Source organism: Paroedura picta, chromosome 8, assembly GCF_049243985.1.
Source record: "Paroedura picta isolate Pp20150507F chromosome 8, Ppicta_v3.0, whole genome shotgun sequence".
NCBI lineage: Eukaryota > Metazoa > Chordata > Lepidosauria > Squamata > Gekkonidae > Paroedura > Paroedura picta.
The window spans coordinates 99,122,910-99,146,676 of NC_135376.1; the positions used below are offsets into that span (position 1 = coordinate 99,122,910).

The window sequence follows — 23,767 nt, forward strand, 5'->3', positions numbered from 1 at the left end:
CTTTTCACCTACCCAAGAGCTGAGCAGTTGGGAGAGCACATCCACGAGTAAAGAACAGATGGCATGTTGCTCTTCATCTTTCATCCTGAGTTTGTTTGCTGTGAGAACCAAGGCGAACATTTTGCCCCACTCTACCCCCAACCAAGGCTGTTTTCAAATACAGCTTCTTGCTGGCAAGGAAATGATAAAAGAACCATAATTAAGCAGCGATTATGACTCCAAAGACGGAGATAGATTTTTTTCCTGGATGCCAATTGTGTTCTCCAGGCATATGTGTTTGTCTGATGTTTATACAATCTTCATTAGCACAGAGTCTGGATAGATAAGGGGCCGAAATGTAACATCAATGGTTCAAGATAAGGACAAGTGTGCAACCAATCTGCGCAACAACTCCCAAGGGGCCGTAGCTGGAAAAAACTTCAGCAGACACAGTGGCCAGCCATTGCGGTCCCCTGCTTTTCCTCCAGTCTCTCATCAGACAAGAAGTGTGGTCTTCCAGATCATTCTCAGTCCTTTCCTTTTTGGAACCACTGAACATTTGCAAGATGCATTTTTTGGATGCCTGGGTTTTTCTGAATATCCTCTTCCTTCATCTAGCCCATGGCAAACCCTTGGTGAATCAGGGCAGGTTACTTATAAATGAAAACATGCACGGAGACTCTGGTGAACTTGGGAACGTGGAGGGAGCAGTTCATTTCAACTTCAAAGCTTTCCTGGAGAATTTGAAAGCTGATTTCCTGAGGAGCTTGAATTTGTCAGAAGTCCCTTCACAAGAGAAGTCCCAAGAGGAGCCACCTCAGTTCATGATCGACTTGTACAACAGATATACCAGGGACAAGTCTTCCAGCCCCATATCCAACATTGTGCGCAGCTTCAGCCCTGAAGGTAGGACGTGTCTCCAATGCATGGGTGAGATGTCCTTGTCCCTTGGGGACCCCAGGCACGATGGTGAATATCCCCCCCCCTCTCTCTCTCTCTCTCTCTCCCTCTGTCTCTGATCCTGTGAGCAGCATTTGCTTCTTTGGTTTCCCTATATCCTAGGAGAGAGAGAGCCATTTTGCCTGTCTGTACCAAACTGGACACAGGAACTGGGGATTAGCCTCCCAAAATTTTCCCCAACCCCCAGAGAGTAGCTAAACAGTAAGCCTAGATTTCTGAGCTATGAGTAATCTCAGTAAAATTGGAGTCCACTCAGGCACTTTTAAGACCAACAAAGATTTATTCAAGGTGTGAGCTTTTGTGTGCATGCACACTTCCTCACACTACGTCAGGGTGCCTGCGCTTGAAAGCTCACACCTTGAATAAATCTTTGTTGACCTTAAAGGTGCCGGACTGGACTCCAGTTTTGTTGTGCTACTTCAACCAACACGGCTACCTACTTTGATGTTGAACAATCTCAGTTTGAGATTTAAGTGCATATGAGAATGGCTCCGGTAACCTGGTCTCATGAGATCTCAAAAGCTGAACAGGGTGTCCCTAGTTAGTTCTTGGATGGGAAACCACTGAGAAAGTCCAGGGTTGCTACACAGAGGCAGAGCAATGGCAGACCACCTCTGAATGTCTCTTGCCTTGAAAACCCTACAGAGTTGCCATTAATAGAGCTGTTACCTAGTGGTACACCACCACCAGGAAGCATGGAAATTTGGGTGGGAAATGTGAATATGAATGGGATCCTCATAAGGCCCAGGTTCCCAAGGGAGTTGTCTCATTGGTCACCAGAATGGACAGCAGGTCAGCCCTCGAGAGTTAAGAGTATGGTCTGCCCCTCCAAGAGTCCTGTTTTTCATGGTGGCCCAATGTTCACTTCCGAGCACTTAGCTCCCATCTCCCACTGGCAAGTTCTGACCAGCTTAGACCAAGATACATAGGCAGGTGGGAGAAAGTACAGGGGAAAGAAATTTAACCAACTAGACCTGGTGTTGACTTCTTGTGTGTGCATCTATACAAATAGGGCAACTCAGAAAGATGCTTATTAAGGGCAGGATCTGGACCATTGGGTGCCAGGTGCCAGTAACTGGGATGAAAGTTTTCACCATCTGGAATATAGTCAGGCCCACAGAGAAGAATGGGCATGATTGTTATTTATTTAGTGACTTGACTTGAATCTGTCCTCTCTCCCTAATGCAAACCCAAAGGTACTTCCCACATCCTCCCTTTCCTATCTTATCCTCACAACAAGCCTGAGAGGTAGATTCGGCTGAGAGTGACTGGCCCTAAGTCACCCCAGTGAGCTTCCATGGCAGAGTGGGAATTTGAACCTTGGTCTCCCAGAATCTCATCCAGCACTCTAACCACTGCAGCATACAATCTGTCAGTAAGAGGTAGCTCAATGGACATGAGGAAGAGGTGGGGTGAGCTTTTGTAGGATAATTTATTTCCTTAGCAATAGTGGTGGATCATTCATGTGCATATGTTTGCCCTCTTGGTGTTAAGAATGAATTTTCACTCGGGTTTGAGAGGAAGGGTGCGGGAGGACTTTCTCCTGAATATCATAGAATCATAGAATCATAGAGTTGGAAGGGGCCATACAGGCCATCTAGTCCAACCCCCTGCTCAACGCAGGATTAGCCCTAAGCATCCTAAAGCACCCAAGAAAAGTGTGTATCCAACCTTTGCTTGAAGACTGCCAGTGAGGGGGAGCTCACCACCTCCTTAGGCAGCCTATTCCACTGCTGAACTACTCTGACTGTGAAAAACTTTTTCCTGATATCTAGCCTATATCGTTGTACTTGAAGTTTAAACCCATTACTGCGTGTCCTCTCCTCTGCAGCCAGCAGAAACAGCATCCTGCCCTCCTCCAAGTGACAACCTTTCAAATACTTAAAGAGGGCTATCATGTCCCTTCTCAACCTCCTTTTCTCCAGGCTGAACATTCCCAAGTCCCTCAACCTATCTTCATAGGGCTTGGTCCCTTGGCCCCAGATCATCTTCGTCGCTCTCCTCTGTACCCTTTCAATTTTATCTACGTCCTTCTTGACGTGAGGCCTCCAGAACTGCACACAGTACTCCAGGTGTGGTCTGACCAGTGCCGTATACAATGGGACTATGACATCTTGTGATTTTGATGTGATGCCTCTGTTGATACAGCCCAAAATGGCATTTGCCTTTTTTACCGTTCATCACACTGCCTGCTCATGTTTAGTTTACAATCCACAAGTACCCCAAGGTCTCGTTCACACACAGTGCTACCTAGAAGCGTATCCCCCATCCAGTAGGCATGCTTTTCATTTTTCTGACCCAGATGCAGAACTTTACACTTATCTTTATTAAATTGCATCTTGTTCTCATTTGCCCATTTTTCCATTGTGTTCAGATCTCGTTGAACTCTCTCTCTATCTTCCGGAGTATTTGCCAGTCCTCCCAATTTGGTGTCATCTGCAAACTTGATGAGTAGTCCCTCCACCCCCTCATCTAGATCATTAATAAATATGTTAAAAAGTACCGGGCCGAGCACCGAACCCTGAGGTACCCCGCTACTCACCTCTCTCCAGTCTGATGAAACACCATTGACAACAACTCTTTGAGTTCCGTTCTCTAACCAATTCCCTATCCACCTAACGATCTGAAAATCCAGATTGCAGTCCTTCAATTTATCCATCAGAACATCATGGGGAACCTTGTCAAAAGCTTTACTAAAATCCAAGTAAATGACATCAACCAAATTTCCCCGATCCAGCAAACCTGTTACTTGGTCAAAAAAGGAAACCAGGTTGGTCTGGCAGGACCTGTTGGAGACAAATCCATGCTGACTTCCTTGGATCACCAAATTGTCCTCCAGATGTTTGCAGATTGCTCCCTTTAATATCTGCTCCATTATCTTCCCCACAACAGAGGTCAGACTCACTGGTCTGTAGTTTCCCGGGTCATCCTTCCTCCCTTTTTTGAAGATCGGAATAACGTTTGCTCTTTTCCAGTCCTCCGGGACATCTCCAGTCCTTAAAGAGGTTCCGAAGATGATGGACAAGGGCTGTGCAAGTTCTCTGGAAAGTTCTTTGAGTACTCTCGGGTGCATTTCATCTGGACCAGGGGATTTGAACTCATCCAGTGCAGCTAAATGCCTCTCGACAACCTCTCTATCCATGTTAACCTGCCACCCCGACACTATCCTTTGGCTACAGCCATCTCTAGATGTGCCTAAACACTTTGACCTATGGGAAAAAACAGATGTAAAATAGGCACTAAGCCTTTCTGCTTTCTCTGCATCTTTCGTTAGAGTTTGTCCATCCGCACCCAACAGTGGGCCTATTGCCTCCTTTACTTTACATTTGCTCCTCACATAACTGAAAAATCTTTTCTTGTTACAATGGGCTTCCTTTGCCAATCTAGCTCACTCTCAGCTTTGGCCTTTCTGATGATTGATGTATAGTGCCTAGTAACCTGTAGGTACTCTTCTTTAGAGCTCTGTCCTTCCCTCCATTTCCTGAACATTTTCCTTTTCTTTCTTAGTTCCTCTTGAAGTTCTCTGTTCATCCAAATAGGCTTCTTAGAGCTCCTGCAGTGTTTTCGTATTTCTGGAATAGTCATTGATTGAGCATGCAATAGCTCTTGTTTGAGTAGCGCCCACCCTTCACATGCTCCCTTCCCTTCCAGCATTCTTGTCCATGGTATGACACTCATCATGTCTCTGAGTTTATTAAAGTTTGCCCTACAAAAATCCAACATCCGCGTCTGGCTACAAGCTTCCTTGGCTCCCCATCTCAAAAGGAATTCTATGAGGACATGGTCACTTCCCCCTAGGGTCCCCACCTCCTTCACCTCATCCACCAACTCTTGCCTGTTGGTCAGTATTAAGTCCAGTATGGCTGAACCTCTTGTGGGTTCATCTACCATTTGATTAATGAAATTGTCAGCCAGGCAGGTCAGAAACTTGCATGACTGAGGCCGCATCGCAGAGTTTGTTTCCCAGCACACATCTGGGAAATTGAAGTCACCCATGATGACAAGGTCCTGCCGCTTGGATATTTTCTCAAGCTGCTCACAAAGCCGCTTTCCAAAGCTGCTCACAGCATCCACATCCTCTCGTTGGTCAGGCGGTCGGTAGCAGACACCAACCACCACACTGTTTGTTTTCCCCTCGCTTATTTTCACCCAGATGCTTTCCACTGTAGATATGCTCTCCTTCACTAGAATTTCCTGACAGGTAAGCCCTTTCCTCACATACAGTGCCACTCCTCCACCTCTTCGATCTATTCTGTTTTTTCTGAACAGTTCATCTCCATCCACCATTACATTCCAGTCATATCCTCAGCTTCCTCCCTTGAGCTATCCACTGATGAAGAGCAGGGCATTTTGTTCCCCTTTTAAAGTTATTATTTAGGATTCAGACAACTTACAACATCAAAGAGGTCTAGATTCAGAGAGTCTGAGGGGCCAAGTTGTGTTTCCAGTTCTTGGCGAGGGATTCCTTGGAGATTTGGGGGTTGGAGCCTGAAGAGGGCAGGGTTTGAGGAGGGGAACTCAGAGTTCACCTTCCAAAGCAGCCATTTTCTTCAATGGATCTGACCTCTGTCTTCTGGAGATCAGTCAAAATCCCAGAGACCCAGTCACCACTCGGACATTGGCAAGCATATGCCCATCCCTGACTCTTCCCTTTGTGACTTTCATGATCAAGCTATGCAGCACAAATTCTTCAGTGTGTTGCGAGCAGTTGAGTGTAGAGCAAATTGCTCAGTGGTCCCCAACCTTTTTATCACCAGGGACCGGGGGGGTAGCCTTTTGACGAGGGACGTAGATGCCGCCTGAGCCCCTGCTCCACTTGCTTTCCCGCCGGTGCCCGCTGGGGGGTGCTGCCAGCAGCAGCTATGCAGTGCCACACTGAGGGGGAGCCCCAGCCATGGCAGCCGCTGGAGAGCACCAAAGGTGAGCCGGCAGCAGAGTGGCAGGGCAGCCCCCGAGGCAGCAGCCGGGGGGCCCGGTACTGAATGATCCACGAACTGGTATTGGTCCCCGGACCAGGGGTTGGGGACCACTGTGATGACTCAAGCAACCAAGACTGCGTTCAGGCCCAGATCCGTGCAACAGCTCTTAGGAAGGATCATCTTATTTGCTTTGTGATACAGACGGAGAATTGGGTCTCTATACAGGGCTGCCAACCTACGGGTGGGGCCTGGTGGTCTCCTGAGATTATGATTGATCCCCAGAGGTCAGCTTCCCTGAAGGAAATTGCTGATTTGGATGGGGAACTCTATGGTGTACTACCCTGCTAAGGTCCCTTCCCCAAACCCCACCCTCCTGGGGCCCCATCCCCAAATATTCAGAAATTTCCCAATCTGCAGTTAGCAACTATAGTTCCTAAAGGTCTACAAGTCCTTGAGATAGAGTTGCCAGTTCTGGGTTGGAAAATTCCTGAAGATTTTGGGAGTGGGGCCTGGGAAGGGGAGGGACTACTGTGGGCCCAATGCTCCAGAGTCCTCACTGCAACACCAGTCAGGAACTGGATGTAAGAAGGGTTGCCAGCTCTATGCTGGGAAAGTCCTGGAGATTTTGAGGGTGGATCCTGGCAAAGGCAGAGTCTGGGAAGGGAGGGATGGACCTGTGGGTCACAAGAGCGTAGCACCCACCCTTCAAAGCAGTCATTTCCCCCACGTGCCACATGCCACAGGTCTTTGTAGCAAACTCTGGGTTGATAAATTCCTGGGGATTTGGAACTGGACCCTGAGAAGTGCAGATGTGGAGTAGGAGAGGGGGTTCAGGGGGATGAGATGAGGGAGGCTGAGATCTCCTGGGATTACTACTTATTTCCAGGTGACAGAGGTCTGTCCCCCTGGTGAAAATGGCTGCTCTATCCCCCACCAAAGTCCCTCCTCTTCTCAAACTCCATCCTCCCCAGGTTCCACCCGCCTGCACTTCCAGATATCTCCCAACCCAGAGCTGGCAATCCTAGATACAATTACCATTTTCTCCAGGGAAACCGCCCTGAGCCTCCAGGGAGGGCAGTATATAAATATAATAAATAAACAAACATAATCCTGAAGTCTGGAGCTCATTTGGAATGCCAGGAGATCTCCAGGCCTCACCTGGAGGTTGACAACCCCTGCAGCAAGGGGCAAAGTTGGGTGGGCTACTAACAAGGGCAGAGGGGGGCTCAAGGAAATGGCTGGGCGGGGAATGGCATTTGGCAGGAGCTACTGAGAATGAGGTGGCTGGATGGAGTCACTGAAGCAGTAGGTGCAAACTTAAATGGGAATGGTAGAGGACAGGAAGGCCTGGAGGATCATTGTCCATGGGGTCGCGATGGGTCAGACACGACTTCACACCTAACAACAACAACACTGAGTCCCAGGGAAGAGATCTGAGTAAAGAACAAAATGAACAGCTGGCAGGGGGAAGGGGCACATGGTAGGGAGGCAGGGGAGGCTTCAGGGCAGGCCTGAAGGAAGGGGGTATCTTCAACAGCAAGCAGCCCATCTCCCAAAAGAGGAGCTTTTGTCTATTCTCTCTTTCTCTGCACTGTCCATCTCAAAGGGTCAACAAAGCTTCAATGTGCCCCTCCCCTTTGAGGCCCTTGCAGGACCCCATTATGAAAACATGGGCATGGGGGACAAAGCCCCAGTGATTCAAAAATGGTCTTTTATTTTCTGGAGGGCTATTTCCGAACTTATGTTGGACAAGGAGGAGTATACACAAAACCACCTTCTACTGAGTCAGACTCCTGGTTCATCAAAGTCAGCATTGTCTGTCCAGACTGGCAGGGGCTCTCCAGGGTCTCAGAGTCTTTCATGTTGTCTACTGCCAGATTCAGTAACTGGGACCATCATTCAACATGCAAAACAAATGGTCTTCCACAGAGACATCCTCCTTTAAAACATGACATCTGGTGAAGGGGATCTGTTCATCTCTGTTTTCAGTCCTCTGATTCTGTTCTGCAGAGACATAGCAGGCCTCAGTCCTAAACCCTTTGCCATAACCTTCTCGCCAGTGACTCCCAGCTCAGCTTCCCTGGTGGTAAAGGTAAAGGTATCCCCTGTGCAAGCACCGGGTCATGTCTGACCCTTGGGTGACGCCTTCTAGCGTTTTCATGGCAGACTCAATACGGGGTGGTTTGCCAGTGCCTTCTCCAGTCATTACCGTTTACCCCCCAGCAAGCTGGGTACTCATTTCACTGACCTCGGAAGGATGGAAGGCTGAGTCAACCTTGAGCCGCCTGCTGGGATTGAACTCCCAGCCTCATGGGCAGACAGCTTCAGACAGCATTTCTGCTGCCTTACCACCCTGCGCCACAAGAAGACCAACCCTAAAGCAATGGTGATAAGCAGCTATGGAGTTCTTCCTGGCCCTGAATTTAAATGAAGACAATCTGTCAGTATTGCTGAGAGCAAAGTAAATGGACAACGAGGCCAATGTTCTAAGTGGCTGAAAAATCTTCTTTATTGGACAAATTCTTCAGTCAAGCCAAAACGCAAACTGGTCATTGCACATTTTCAATTTTATTTTTGTCAGTCGTATGATTTTGCACACCATAGCTTTTTACAGTATATATAACATTTCTTATAACATTTTGTCCAATCAGGTTGTGCATAATATTCTCAGGAGATTTAAATTAGAAAGTCTTAAATAGTTTGTGGTCTGGGAGACTGAGTAGGTGGCGAATATGAGGAACGTAGGTTGTGTCCATATCTACTCGGTCCCCCAGACTACAATCAATTTAAGACTTCCTAATTTAAATCTTCTGAGAATATTATGCACAACCTGATTGACACAATTTTATAACTGTAACATTTTATGGTGTGCAGATTTATACGACTGACAAGTAGCAGCCGTGATTAAGCGTGGCCGCCATTGACGAGGCGGGGGCACCTGGGAGCGGCATGGACCCAGACATGTCAACGGGCCGCACCGCGGCGCGACAGCAAGGGGCGGGGCTGTTGGCCTTAAATAGGCCTGGAACAGGCAGCCCGCCCCCTTTCGAGCCAAGACAGTCACCCTCCCGTTCCCCCCCCCCTTTTGACGTTAAAGTTCTTCGTCGCAGTCATGGGTTATACCAGGTAGGGAGCCTGTTTGCAGGGTGCTCATCTGCGACAGGACTCCCCGGAGTAGGGGGTCTCACTAATGAGACCGGCTGTTAACCAGGCGCGGCCTACCCGGCTGGGAGGCCAGGGGCCCAGGGCCAAGCGACAGGGGACCTAATGGAGGTGGACGCCTGTTGGGTCCTCCGATGTTGCTTCCCAGGGATCCCGCGGCGGAAGTTGTCCCATCCTCCCGGCTAGGAGCGAGGTGTGGAGCCGGAGCGCCGCGGTTCTTGGTGGTCAGCGTTGTTACTGGGATAGTCGCCACCTGCAAGTCAAAAATAATATAGAAAACGTGCAATCACAGAATCATACAGTTGGAAGGGACCTCTGGGGTCATCTAGTCCAGGGGTTCCGAACCTGAGGCCCACGGGCCGCATGTGACCCCCAGCCTCTTTCTGTGCAGCCCTCCAACATGCTTGTCTGCTGCTATCACCTTCAGGGCATTTTCCCTCAGACCCACCCATAGTGTTATTCCTGCCTCGAGAGGCACCATTGTTGTTCATTCTGTCCCTTTCTTGCAAAAAAGACACTAACAACAGTGTTTGTTTTGGTCCCCATGGTTCCTTCAGTCAGCACCCTCTGGTTCTTATCCTCCATTTTGGCCATTCTAGCTCAGGCACATATACCGCTCTCCTCTGTACCCTTTCAATTTTATCTACGTCCTTCTTGAAGTGAGGCCTCCAGAACTGCACACAGTACTCCAGGTGTGGTCTGACCAGTGCCGTATACCAGTGGTCCCCAACCCCCCCGGTCTGGAGACCGGTACCGGTCTGTAGATCAGTCAGTACCGGGCCGAGGCTCCTCCTCATCCTCCTTGCCGGCTGCTGCCTAGGGGGCTGCCCTGCCACTCTGCCACTGGCTTTCCCTTGGCGTGGCACTGCACAGCTGCTGCTGGCAGCACCCTCCCAGGAGGCGGCAGGAAGTCAGGGGCGCCAGCGGGAAAGCAAGCAGAGCAGGGGCTCAGGTGGCGGCAATGACGTCTCTTGGCAATGGTGTTGAGAAGAAAAGAAAATGGAGAGTACTGGTAATTGGAGACTCCTTGCTAAGATGAATGGATCGCCATGTGGCTGAGACCGACCCCCTAAACTGAGAGGTGTGTTGCTTGCCATGGGCAAAAATTAAAGACGTTTCTGAATGGCTGCACAAACTACTCAAATCTAGGGATCGCTACCCATTTGTGATGGTCCATGTGGATATGAATGACATGTCTGTGAATACCATCGCTCTTATTAAAAGAGACTATCAAGATCTAGGGAGGAAGCTCAAGCAAATGGGGGCATAAGTGGTATTCTCTTCAAGCTTGCCTGTCAAGGGAAGAGGAATGCATCAGGAGAGGAAGATAATGGAGGTGAATCAGTGGCTGCGTAGTTGGTGCCTGCAGGAGAGATTTGGTTTCTGGGACCATGGGATAGGATTTCTTGAGGAAGGCCTACTAGCACCTGATGGACTGCACTTATCGAAGTTGGGGAAGAATGTGTTTGGCAGGAACCTGGGGAGATTCATCAGGAGAGCTTTAAACTGAAGCCACAAGGGGAAGAAGACGTTCAACATAGGGAGTGTAAGGAAGGAGACCGATCGGGGGCAGCCCAACCAGGAAGGCCTGCTCATAGGGAACCAAAAGTAAAAGTATTCAGATGCCTTTATACTAACACCCGAATCATGGGCAATAAGAAGGAAGAGCTGGAACTTCTCATGCTGATGGAAAGGTATGATCTAGTAGGCATCACAGAAACTTGGTGGAATGATTCTCATGACTGGAATGTAATAGTGGATGGATATGAACTGTTCAGAAAAAACAGAATAGATCGAAGAAGTGGAAGAGTGGCATTGTATGTGAGGAAAGGGCTTACCTGTCAGGAAATTCTAGTAAAGGAGAGTATATCTACAGTGGAAAGCATCTGGGTGAAAATAAGCAAGGGGAAAACAAACAGTGTGATGGTTGGTGTCTGCTACCGACCGCATGACCAACGAGAGGATGTGGATGCTGCACTTTGTGAGCAGCTTAAGAAAATAACCCAGGACCTTGTCATCATGGGTGACTTCAATTTCCCAGATGTGTGCTGGGAAACAAACTCTGCAAAGCGTCCTCAGTCATGCAACTTTCTGACCTACCGGGCTGACAATTTCATTTATCAAATGGTAGATGAACCCACAAGAGGTTCAGCCATACTGGACTTAATCCTGACCAACAGGCAAGAGTTGGGGGATGAGGTGAAGGAGGTGGGGACCCTAGGGGGAAGTAACCATGACCTCATATAATTCCTTTTGAGATGGGGAGGCAACGGAGCTTGTAGCCAGACGCGGATGTTGGATTTTTGTAGGGCAATCTTTAATAAACTCAGAGACATGATTAATGTCATGGATGAGAATGCTGGAAGGGAAGGGAGCACGTGAAGGGTGGGCGCTACTCAAACAAGAGCTATTGCATGCTCAATCAATGACTATTCCAGAAAGAAGAAAACACTGCAGGAGCTCCAACAGGTCCTGTCAGACCAACCTGGTTTCCTTTTTTGACCAAGTAACAGGTTTGCTGGATCGTGGAAATTTGGTTGATGTCGTTTACTTGGATTTTAGTAAAGCTTTTGATAAGGTTCCCCATGATGTTCTGATGGATAAATTGGACTGCAATCTGAATTTTCATATCGTTAGGTGGATAGGGAATTGGTTAGAGAACCGCACTCAAAGAGTTGTTGTCAATGGTGTTTCATCAGACTGGAGGGAGGTGAGTAGCGGGGTACCTCAGGGCTCGGTGCTTGGTCCGGTACTTTTTAACATATTTATTAATGATCTAGATGAGGTGGTGGAAGGACTACTCATCAAGTTTGCAGATGACACCAAATTCGGAGGATTGGCAAATACTCCAGAAGATACAGAGTTCTATTATTATTATTGTTGTTGTTGTTGTTGTTGTTGTTGTTGTTGTTGTTATTATTATCGACCAGTCATCTTGACATCTGTAGTTGGCAAAATTTTGAAACAAATAATCAAATACTCAGTCCTTGAGCAGCTGGAACTGAGAGCTGTGATTTCTAAGACTCAGCATGGGTTTCGCAAGAAGTCATGTCAGACCAACCTTATCTCTTTTTTCGAGAAAGTGACTACCTTGCTGAATCAGGGGCATGCCGTGGACATAGTTTATCTGGATTTCAGTAAAGCTTTTGATAAGGTTCCACATGATATTCTTGTTCACAAGTTGGTAAAATGTGGTCCGGATCCTAATTCTATCAGTTGGATCAATAACTGGTTGACAAATCATACCCAGAGGGTACTTGTTAATGGTTCAGCATCTTCTTGGAAAAGAGTGACAAGTGGAGTACCCCAAGGATCTGTCCTGGGGCCTGTGTTGTTCAACATACGTATAAATGATTTGAATGAGGGATTAGAGGGGATACATTAAATTTGCAGATGATATTAAACCGGGAGGGGTAGCAAACACAACTGAACACAGCAACAGAATGCAGGATGATCTTGATAGGCTCGAGAAGTGGGCTAAACTGAATAAAATGAAGTTCAATAGGGGCAAATGTAAAGTTCTGCATTTGGATAGGAAAAACCTATATAAGATGGGGGAGACTTGTCTTGGCAGTAGCATGTGCGAATATGATCAAGGAGTCTTAGTAGACCATACAGTGAACATGAGTCAGCAGTGTGACTCAGTGGCAAATGGTATTTTGGGTTGTATCAAATGGGGTTGCATCAAATGGAGTATCGTGTCCAGATCACAGGAGGTGATGGTACCGCTTTACTCTGCTCTGTTTCAGCCTCACTTGGAGTACTGTGTTCAGTTTTGGGTACCCCAGTTGAAGAGGATTGTTGACAAACTGGAACGTGTCCAGAGGAGGTCAAAAAAGATGGTGAGGGGTTTGGAGACCAACACATATGAAGAAAGGTTGGGAGAGCTTGGTCTTTTTAGCCTAGAGATGACTGAGAGGGGATCTGATAACCATCTTCAGGTTATTTAAAAGGGTGCCATATGGAGGATGGAGCAGAATTGTTCTCTCTTGCCCCAGAGCGACAGACCAGAATGAATGGGATGAAATTAATGCAAAAAAAAAATTCCATCTAAACATCCATAAGAAGTTCCTGACATTTCGAGCGGTTTCTCAGTGGAACAGGTTTCCTCGGGAGGTGATGGGTTCTCCATCTTTAGAAATTTTTAAAGAGAGGCTAGATAGCCATCTGATGGAGAGGCTGATTCTGTGAAGGCAAAGGAGTGGCAGGTTACATACATTAGATTAGCGACTGGGATGTGAATGTCCTGCATAGTGCAGGGGGTTGGACTAGATGACCCATGAGGTCCCTTCCAATTCTATTATTCTATGATTCTATGATTTATAAAAGAGACTGGGGAAAAGCCTGTTATATCCAAGAATACAATGGGCACTAGAGCTTGGCAGTGGGAAGAGGAAGGGGAGGAGTTGTCCAGTTTGTAAGGGCATGGGGTTGAATGTGTGTGTGTTGTGTCGGAGGTTGTGGTGGCGTGGTGGCAAATGAGGGTATGGGTGTGGAGATACGGGTGTCAAGAACATGTGGTTTGGAATGTTCGTTGAGTGTGGGAGAGGACCGACCTTTGGGAATTGTGGCATAGTGGTTAAATGTGAGCTTTCAAGAGCCATGTCTTCAGATATGTGAAGGGAAAATCAGACCGGAGACTCTTCTTAGGGGAAGATTACATGGCAACCAATTCCTCCCAGTTCTGTGTCATTTCCCTTCTTGTGTGAATTACGCCACAGACAGCGAAATGCCCCTCTGCCCTAATACACATGGGGTAGTCAAAGTACACAGGGGTCCACCCTGTTCCTTCTTCTCCATTTTTTCACTGTTGATAAAATGTTATGTGCCCACATGCTTCTTTAATGATTGCTCCTTAGAACAGATTTTTGTACCCTGTTGTTTACTACCCAAAGGAGTCTCAAAGCGGTGTACAAACCCTTCTTGTCCCCACAATAGTCCACCTGTGAGGGATGTGGGGCTTTGAGAGGTCTGAGAGAACTGGAAATGGGCTGCAGTGACCCAGCAGGCCTCAAGTGTCTCAAAGCATTTTCCAATTGTCTTCCCTTACTCTCCCCATAGCAGACTCCCCAAGAGGGATGTGGGGTAGAGAACCTAACATGGAAGCTGACAACCTTAAGAGGAAGACTCTCTGTGCACAGCAGTCTTGACCCTAGTAAGGTTTTTTATACTGTTTTTTAAAATTTGCCAGGCCAAGGTTGAAAAAAGTTATTTCAGTTCCCATGCCTCTCCAGACATTTACATGTTCACTATGTACAGTTTTAGGCTGTAAATATTTATTTAGATCTTCCTGCACTTTCCAGACTCACAGAACTGATGCTGGTCTGCCTGTCTGCGCCCCAGAATACAAACAGTTGCTGGTAAGGGCTGGCCATAACCCATAGGCCAGGAGGGACACTCCTGCACCACTCCCTACCAACTGCAGGCAAAAATGGCTCATTTGAAGGCTGAACTCTGAGGCATTGTACGATTTTGAAGTCCACCTCCATATCTCCAGGAATATTTCCAACCCAGGGGTAGCCAACCTCCAGGTGAGGCCTGGAGAGCTCCTGCAATTACAGCTCACCTGCAGAGTATAAAGATCAGTTCCCCAGGCAGAAAGGGCTACTTTGGACAGGGTTGTGGTAGAGAAGAAACATTTAAGGCCTCCCACAAAGGTTATTGTTGAATTGAAAGACTTGAGGCCAAGTGCACAGGGTTGTTGCGCAGATGAAACAGGAGACAAAAAACCCAGTTTCGTCTGCAGAATAACACTGTGCGGTGGCCTCAGATCTGCATAGAGTTGCAAAGAAGAAAGACACATGACTTGGCTGTGTCTAATCCCCAGCAAGAGCAGTATTTTAAGTAAGAAGGGGCTTTTCTGTGGCCTCCCCGTCAGACAACTGTTTGGCAGAAGGGGAAAGTTCCCCCCCCTCAAAAGGAAGGCCCTCAGGCTCCCCTGTGTTGCTCTTGGAAAGGCCTCCCTCCACTCAGTCAGGGCCTGTCAGAGGCTCTTTCACAGCAGGCCTGCAGGGAGTGGGAGGGAACGCATTCAGCAGCCTCCTGCCAGCTCTGTCAGGGTTCTGAGGCAAAGTTACAGTTGGACAGGACAACCTTGGGGCGAAAAGAGCTGGCACAGCCTGCGTTTTCATCCCCCTTGGCAGCCCTACTTACCTCCTCTCCCTTTGGTGATCAGGGGCAGACTGGCAGCAATGTCCCCAGATTGCCCCTGGCTGGGCTGGGTGGATGGGAATGGAACTCTGGACTCTCCTGGTAAGGGCCCAATCGGAAGACACTTCACTTCACGCCTTCCGATTGGCTCCTCTGCTTGTCAGTCCGGGGCCAAGGAGCCAATCCAGAAGCTTTGATCACGGATTCAGCCCACCCCAACCGTTCTTACTTTTTTATTAAGAGGGACAGATGTGTCGATAAGGTTAGTCCGACATGACTTGTTCTTGAGAAAGCCATGCTGACTCTTAGTAATTAGAGCTATCAACTCTAGCTGCTCAAGGACCAACTGTTTGATGATTTGTTCTAACATTTTGCCATTTATAGACATCAAGCTGATGGGTCTGTAATTACCCAGATCCTGCTTTTTCCCTTTCTTGAAGATAGGGACATTTGCCTGCCTCCAATCTTCTGGCACTTCACCTGTTATCCAATAAACTAGAAATATAGCCCGCTGTACAGCGGGCGCTAGGCACTCACAGTCTGGTGTGTCCCGCGGCGACGGCTCTCTCCCTGTGGTGTCGTGTCTAGGCAGCGGCGGCACGGAAGGCAGGGAGCCCCTGGCAGCCGCGCTCCGCGTGACTGCCAGGGGCTCCCTCGGGCAGCGGCCTGACACCGGGCAGGGAGCCCCCGGCAGCCGCGCTCTGCGCGGCTGTCGGGGGCTCCCTCGGGTAGTGGCCTGACGTGGCGGGTAGTGGCCTGATGTGCCGCGTCAGGATGGGAGCAACTGTGAGCCGCGCTGTGCGCGGCTCGCAGTTGCTGGGGCTGGGAATTGGAGGGACCAATCGGTCCAATCCGGACCCTTCCTCATCACGGACAGATCCCACCCCAGAAGCCCTTAGCAAATTATTTAGTCCGCGGCGCCCACGGTGCCGCGGGTGGTGTTTAAATGTCAAAAATAATGGACAGAGGCTCAGAAATCACATTTGCAATCTCTAAAAAGTGGACATATGTTAATCCTGCCTTCATTCTGTCCTTCTCAAAATTCTGTAACTCAAGGATGTACTTAAAATGCCAGCCCCCCTTCAAGGATCGCTGCCTTGCCGTGGCAAGGGGGCTTGCGTAGCTCAGTGAAGCTATGAGCTATGCCATGCAGGGCCACCCAAGACAGACAGATCATAGCAGAGAGCTCTGATAAAAGGTGATCCACTGGAGAAGGAAATGGCAAACCACTCCAGTATCTTTGCCATGAAAACCTAATGGACAAGTTCAAAAGGCAAAACGATATGACGCCGGAAGATGAGCCCCTCAGGTTGGAAAGTGTCCAATATGCTACTGGGGATGAGCAGACGGCTAGTACGAGTAGCGCCAGAATGAATGAAGCGACTGGGCCAAAGCAGAAAGGACGCTCAGTTGTGGAAGTAACTGGTGGCAAAAAGACAGTCCGATGCTGTAAAAAATTTTATTCCATAGGAACCTGGAACGTCAGATCCATGAATCAAGGCAAGCTGGACGTGGTCAAACAAGAGATGACAAGACTGAACATCGACATTTTAGGAATCAATGAACTAAAATGGACAGAAATGGGTGAATTTAACTCAGATGACCATCAGGTATACTACTGTGGACAAGAATCTCGCAGAATAAATGGAGTAGACTTCATAATCAATAAGAGAATAGGAAAAGCGTGATACAATCCCCAAAATGACAGAATGAGCTCAGTTCGAATCCAAGGCAAACCATTCAACATCACAGTAATCCAGGTCTATGGCCCAACCACTGCTGCTGAAGAGGATGAAGTTGACCAGTTCTATGAAGCCCTACAACACCTTCTAGAAGCAACGCCAAAAAATGATGTGCTTATCATCATGGGGGATTGGAATGCTAAAGTAGGAAGCCAAAAGATAACCGGGATAACAGGCAAGTTTGGCCTTGGAGTACAAAATGAAGCAGGGCACAGGCTGGTAGAATTTTGTCAAGAGAATACAATGGTCATAGCCACCACTCTTTTCCAACAACCCAAGAGACGACTCTACACATGGACATCACCAGACGGTCAACACAGAAATCAGATTGCTCTGCAGCCAAAGATGGAGAAGTTCTATACAGTCAGTAAAAACACTACCAGGAGCTGATTGTGGTTCTGATCATCAGCTTCTTGTTGCAAAATTTAGGCTTAAAATGAAGATAGTAGGGAAAAGCACTAGGCCACTCAGGTATGAACTAAATCATATCCCCAACGAATATACAGTAGAGGTGACAAATAGATTTAAGGAATTAGATCTGATAGACAGAGTGCCTGAAGAACTATGGACGGAGGTTCGCAACATTGTACAAAAGGTAGCAACTAAAACCATCCCAATGAAAAAGAAATGCAAAAAATCAAAATGGCTGTCTGAGGAAGCTTTACAAATAGCTAAAGAGAGAAGGGATGTGAAAGGCAAGGGAGAAAGAGAAAGATATACCCGATTGAATGCAGAATTCCAGAGAAAATCTAGAATAGATAAGAAAATCTAGAATAGATAAGAATGCCAACATTGTACAAAAGGTAGCAACTAAAACCATCCCAATGAAAAAGAAATGCAAAAAATCAAAATGGCTGTCTGAGGAAGCTTTACAAATAGCTAAAGAGAGAAGGGAAGTGAAAGGCAAGGGAGAAAGAGAAAGATATACCCGATTGAATGCAGAATTCCAGAGAAAATCTAGAATAGATAAGAATGCCTTCTTAAATGAACAGTGCAAACAAATAGAAAAAAACAATAGAATGGGGAGGACCAGAGATCTTTTCAAGAAAATTGGAGATATGAAGAGAACGTTTCATGCAAAGATGGGTATGATAAGGGACCAAAATGGTAGGGACCTCACAGAAGCAGAAGAGATTTAAAAAAGGTGGCAAAATTATACAGAAGAACTATACAAGAGCGAGTTTAACATCCCTGATAACCACAATGGGGTTGTTACTGACCTGGAGCCAGACATCCTGGAATGTGAAGTCAAATGGGCCTTAGGAAGTCTGAGCAACAATAAAGCTAATGGTGGTGACAGCATTCCAGTTGAACTATTCAAAATCTTAAAAGACGATGCAGTAAAACTGCTACACTCAATATGCCAGCAAATTTGGAAAGCTCAGCAATGGCCACAGGATTCGAAAAGGTCAGTTTACATTCCAATCCCAAAGAAGGGCAATGCCAAAGAATGTTCAAACTACCGCACCATTGCACTCATTTCTCATGCTAGCAAAATTATGCTCAAAATTTTACAAGCTAGGCTCCAGCAGTATGTGGAGAACTTCCAGAAGTACAGGCAGCCATAGTGCGTTTAGTCAAGGCTATGGTCTTCCCAGTTGCAATGTATGGCTGCGAAAGTTGGACCATAAGGAAGGCCGTGCGTCAAAGAATTGAGGCTTTTGAACTCTGGTGCTGGAGAAGACTCTTGCGAGTCCCTTGGACTGCAAGGCGAACAAACCAGTCAGTCCTAGAGGAGATCAGTCCGGACTGCTCCTTAGAAGGCCAGATCCTGAAGATGAAACTCAAATACTTTGGCCACCTCATGAGAAGGAAGGACTCCCTGGAGAAGAGCCTAATGCTGGGAGCAATCGAGGGCAAAAGAAGAAGGGGACGACAGAGAATGAGGTGGCTGGATGGAGTCACTGAAGCAGTAGGTGCAAACTTAAATGGACTCCGAGGAATGGTGGAGGACAGGAAGGCCTGGAGGATCATCGTCCATGGGGTCCCGATGGGTCGGACACAACTTCTCACCTAACAACAACAACAACAAAAATGCCAGCAGGTCCTATATACCTTTCTAGCTAACTGCTGAATATGTTTTGTGTTGCAACTGGAACAGATCAGAAAGCATCATTTATGGCTATTTCAATACTCCCAGCATCTAGTTCTCCCTCTACCCCACCTCCTTCACGGGGAGATTGTTATGGGGAGAGGAAGGGAAGGTGATTGGAAACTGCTTTAAGACACCTGAGGCCTGATGGGTCACTGCGGCCCATTCCTAGTTCTCTCAGACCTCTCACAGCCCTACATCCCTCACAGGTTGTCTGTTCTGGGGAGACGAAGAGAAAAAGTGTTTGTAAACCACTTTTAGATGCCTTTGGGTAGTAAACAGCAGGATACAAAAATCCAGCTCTTCTTCTTCTAAGGGGCAACAGTGAAAGAAGCATGTGGGCACATAACATTTTATCAACGGTAAAAAAAAATTGAGACAGAAGAAGCAGGGTGGACATCTGTGTACTGTGACTACTCCATGTGGATCTGTGGCCTAATCTACACAAGGAATTGAGGTTGAACGCAAAACTGGGAAGAATTGGTTGCCATGTGATCTCACCGTAAGAAGAGTCTCCAGTCTGATTTCCCCTTTATATATCTGAAGACATGGCTCTGGAAAGCTCATCTGTAACCACTATGCCACAATTCCCAAAGTTCAGTCCTCTCCCACACTCAACAATCATTCCAAACCACAGGTTCTTGACACCCATCTCTCCACACCCATACCCTCATTCGTCACCACGCCACCACAACCTCCCACACAACACCCACATTCAACCCCATGCCCTTAAAGACTGGACAACTCCTCCCCTTCCTCTTCCCACTGCCAAGCTCTCTCTATATTAATCACTCTTTTCTTTTCTACCTCCCTCTCTGCCATTTTCCCCTCCCCCCTGTTAGTGCCTGTTGTATCAGCTACTACGGGCTTTAATTCTAGTTGTACAATATGGAAGAGAAGGAAGAGAGAAGCTTCATATGATGGGAACGCTCCTCTGCCACCGCCGCTCCCAGCTCAGAGAGCAACTTCAGTTTACAAATGGCAAAGTTTATAGAAGCAGAATTCCATCTTAATTTCAACATCATTTGCCAACTGAGAATAATGACCACCTTATGCAGAATTCAGTTAACAGCATGTGCCTTTGTAGTGTATTGTACTGACAGTGTTTTGAACTGTTTTCTTGCAGATGTTTCTTCACTGGAAATGGACCCACTTCAGGAATACATCCTGCTATTCAACATCTCCATCCCTGGGTATGAAGACGTCAGCAGAGCAGAGCTTAGACTCCATGTTGCCTGTCAGGAGGAAATAGTGTGTTTGTCTCGCATTCAAAGGAAACTGGCTGTTTATGATGTTCTTGAAGCAGATCACTGGAAGCAGTCAAAAGGGACAAAATCCTTCCTGGCCTCCAAAAATATCCAAAAATGTGGCTGGGTGATGTTTGATGTCTCGGACACTGTGAAAAGGTGGGTCAGGAAAGAAAAAATGGTCAGCAGTCGGCTGGACATTTTGGTGGAGAGTCATGCGTTGAATGACCCCTCCTGTGAGAGGTGGCATCTCAGCATCCTGCATGACTCCAGCCGCTTGCCCCTGCTGATAGTGTTCTCCAATGATCGGAGTAACAGACTCAAGGAGAACCATGTGGAGCTTCAGGGGATGATAGCGCATGAACAGGAGAGTGCACGCAAGAATTTAATGAATAACAACAACATGTTTCAGAGGCACAACACAGTGGCCAACAACGGAATCCATAATCTTTCCACCAGAAGCAAACGCAGTGTTGAATTGAGCCACTGCCGGAGAACCTCCCTCCGGGTGAATTTCAAAGAAATCGGCTGGAATTGGATCATTGCTCCCCAAGATTATGAGGCATTTGAGTGCAAGGGGGGGTGCTTCTTCCCTTTGACTGATAATGTCACCCCAACCAAACACGCCATCGTTCAGACCCTGGTGCACTACAAGAATCCCAAGAAGGCATCCAAAGCCTGCTGTGTCCCAACCAAACTGGATGCCATCTCCATGTTGTATAACGATGATGCTGGAACCCCCACTCTGAAGTATCAGTATGAAGGGATGAAAGTAGCCGAATGTGGCTGTCGGTAGTAGCATGGGGTGGTGGTGGGGCTTCTGGCTTTGCTGTAAATCTGCACATTGTTCAAGTAAACATGAAGGCGTACATGCAGCTTGTTTGGTACGGACATCTCATAGCAATGCACTGACGTAAGTAATCAGCAGGTTTTGGACCATCAAAATGGCTGGATTCCCACCTCAATGCCTAGTTCAGCCCTGATCTAAGAAATTCCCTAGGTCTGTTTCTTCTTAAGTGGATCCTAGTCTCCCCTGTGAAGGGTCCTCACTGAGCTGGACTTTTCATACGGCAAGAACGCCTTATAGAGTGTGAAATCATAGGGGCTGGTTGGTCTCATGAGCCATGTCCAAGACAGAGACTGTGTAGGTCAAGTGGTTGCATGCTGCTAGCTGGGACACAAAATTCTGGGGGAAATAAAGCTGCGATTCCCTTCCTTCCCCACCCCTGGAATCCACTGTGGAAAGAACTGGAAATATGAAGAAATATTAGGGAGGAGAGGTCTTAAGAAATATCATCTCTTCCAAAGTGATTAGTGGAATTGTATTAATTGCATTGCAAGTTCTTTCCCTTTGAAACAGTGAAGAAAGGAGGGAATGCAATCTGCACATGTTCTTGCCTTCCTCCATCTCCTCACCAGGATTTCAAGCACAATTCCAGGCATGAAGCCCCAGCTACTGGGAAAACAGTGACTGAGTTTAAGCATCTCTTTGTGCATGAAGACATGTCACTAAGGTGATGTCTGTGGGAACCTTCTTGGCTCTACATGGATACATTTGTAATTACAATCTCAATAAAAATGAATGAATGTATCCTTTTTAGAATCCAAGACATAAGAGATATGATGAGCCCTGCTGGATCAGGCCAGGGGTCCATCCAGTCCAGCATCCTGTCTCATACAGTGGCCAACCAGTTCCTCTGGAGGGCCAAAAACCGGGCACAGAGGCTGAGGCCTTCCCCTTATACTGTCTCCTGTGGTGACCGCAGGCACCATGGCCCCTGTCAATACCTTTCCTGGTACCTGTGAAGATTTTTAAAGAAACCGTGAGGGAGCAGGTGGAGTTTTTGCCCAGCAAGGTTACTTATAGATTTGATTGAAGTTTGAGCGCAAAGGCAACTGTAAGATCTAAAAAGTCTTGTTCAGGGGGTAAATGTTTGTGTGCACAGCACACTTCATCAGACACCATGATATGGAAATGACAAGACCATATAAGCAGAGGGAGGGCCATGGATTAGTACTCAGCATAATGAAGATATTTACAGGATACAAGGGCCTTACAGAAATACCAAGCTAAATTTCTCAAGTCATCATTCATCCATGCAACTCTGGGAGGAGGCATAGTAAAGAAATAAAAACAGCCAAGTTTAAAGTTTAATGAACAGATGTATTCCCAACAGATGAACAGAGGAACAGATGTATTCCCAACTGTGGAACTTGAGAGTAATTAAAAGTAATTAAAAAGTGAACCTGCTGAAATGGGAATTGTCCATGCTTCTAGGAAGAAGGTAAAACAAAATTTGAATCCAAAGGCACCTTTAAGACCAAAATACAGGTTTTCTCAAGGTGTGAGCTTTTGTGGGCATACAAACTTCCTCAGACAAGGTAGAGGGTAAGTGTCAACATTGGGGATAAATAGAGACAATCAACTGAGATCCTGGCACCTTATATTCAAGTGGGTAGCTGTGTTGGTCTGAAGCATCAGAACAAGTTTAGAGTCCAATGGCACCTTTAAGATCAAGAAAGTTTTATTCAAGGTATGAGATTTCGTTTGCACGTACACTGCATACACATGAAAGCTCATACCTTGAATAAAAATATCTTGGTCTTAATGGTGCCATTGGACTCTAAATTTGTTCTGTCATCTTATATAGGTAGCTTTGTCATTTCCCTTTCATTGTGTCTGACAAAGTGTGCTGTGCACACAAAAGCTCACACCTTTAATAAAACTTCATTGGTCTGAAAGGTGCTCCTGCTGGACTCACACTATTCTGCCACTTCAGACCAACATGGCTACTCACTTGAAGGTATGAACTTGATTGCCAGTGCAGATTTTTTTAAATTGCATTGGCAGCAGCTGCCATTGCAACTAACTTTGTGGTAGCAATTTTGTGGCTCTGCCGGTGAGGCAGAATTAGAATTCCAAAGGGGGCTGCAGGCTCAAAAGGCTGGGGATTCTCAATAAAAAGTTATTTAACTTCACATCTCTCCACTATTCAAGTTCAGGGATGGGATGATATGAACTTGGGAAGATGGGTTGGGGCGCATCAGACATGTGGACAGGGTTCCTATTCCCAGTAATGGGGAAGATATGTTTTATGTAAACCGCCCTGAGCCTCAGGGGAGGGTGGTATATAAATACAAATATAAACAAACAAACAAACAAACAAATACACATGGTGGATCAGGGCTCCCTGTGCATTGGCCCTTACTGGACAGGAATATCAAACACTATGTGCTAACTGCTATGTGCTACATCATGCACTGCATATTAATAAAGTGGTTAATAAAGCTTAGGTGTGACAAGTCATACATTGCATGTATAGCAATTTCCTCTGAAATTTCCGAATCCCTCCCCAAGAGACTTTTCGGGGCTTCCAAATTCTTGGTTCCATATGCTGAAATGGGGGAGAATGGCCTTCAGTGACAGAAGGAAGAAATTTAAGGGAAAGTGCCTTGGCAGTTCTCTTGGTCATTTCGTGGTATTTCTGCTCAGCATGTGCCAGACAGTGCAGATGA

The 23,767-nt window shown here is 47.0% G+C and overlaps 1 protein-coding gene across 2 annotated transcripts; it reads left to right on the forward strand.

Annotated features, from left to right (window-relative positions):
- Positions 1-104: 104 nt before the first annotated feature.
- Positions 105-23,540, forward strand: GDF2 (growth differentiation factor 2). 2 transcript variants are annotated; one of them, XM_077350931.1, is made up of 2 exons: positions 105-909; positions 20,131-23,540. In XM_077350931.1, exons 1-2 carry the CDS (start codon positions 546-548, stop codon positions 21,045-21,047), a joined length of 1,281 nt encoding a protein of 426 aa, XP_077207046.1. In that variant the 5' UTR covers positions 105-545; the 3' UTR covers positions 21,048-23,540. The 2 variants fall into 2 exon arrangements, with proteins under 2 accessions (XP_077207046.1, XP_077207047.1); XM_077350932.1 differs by having other exon boundaries at positions 111-885.
- The last annotated feature ends 227 nt before the right edge of the window (positions 23,541-23,767 follow it).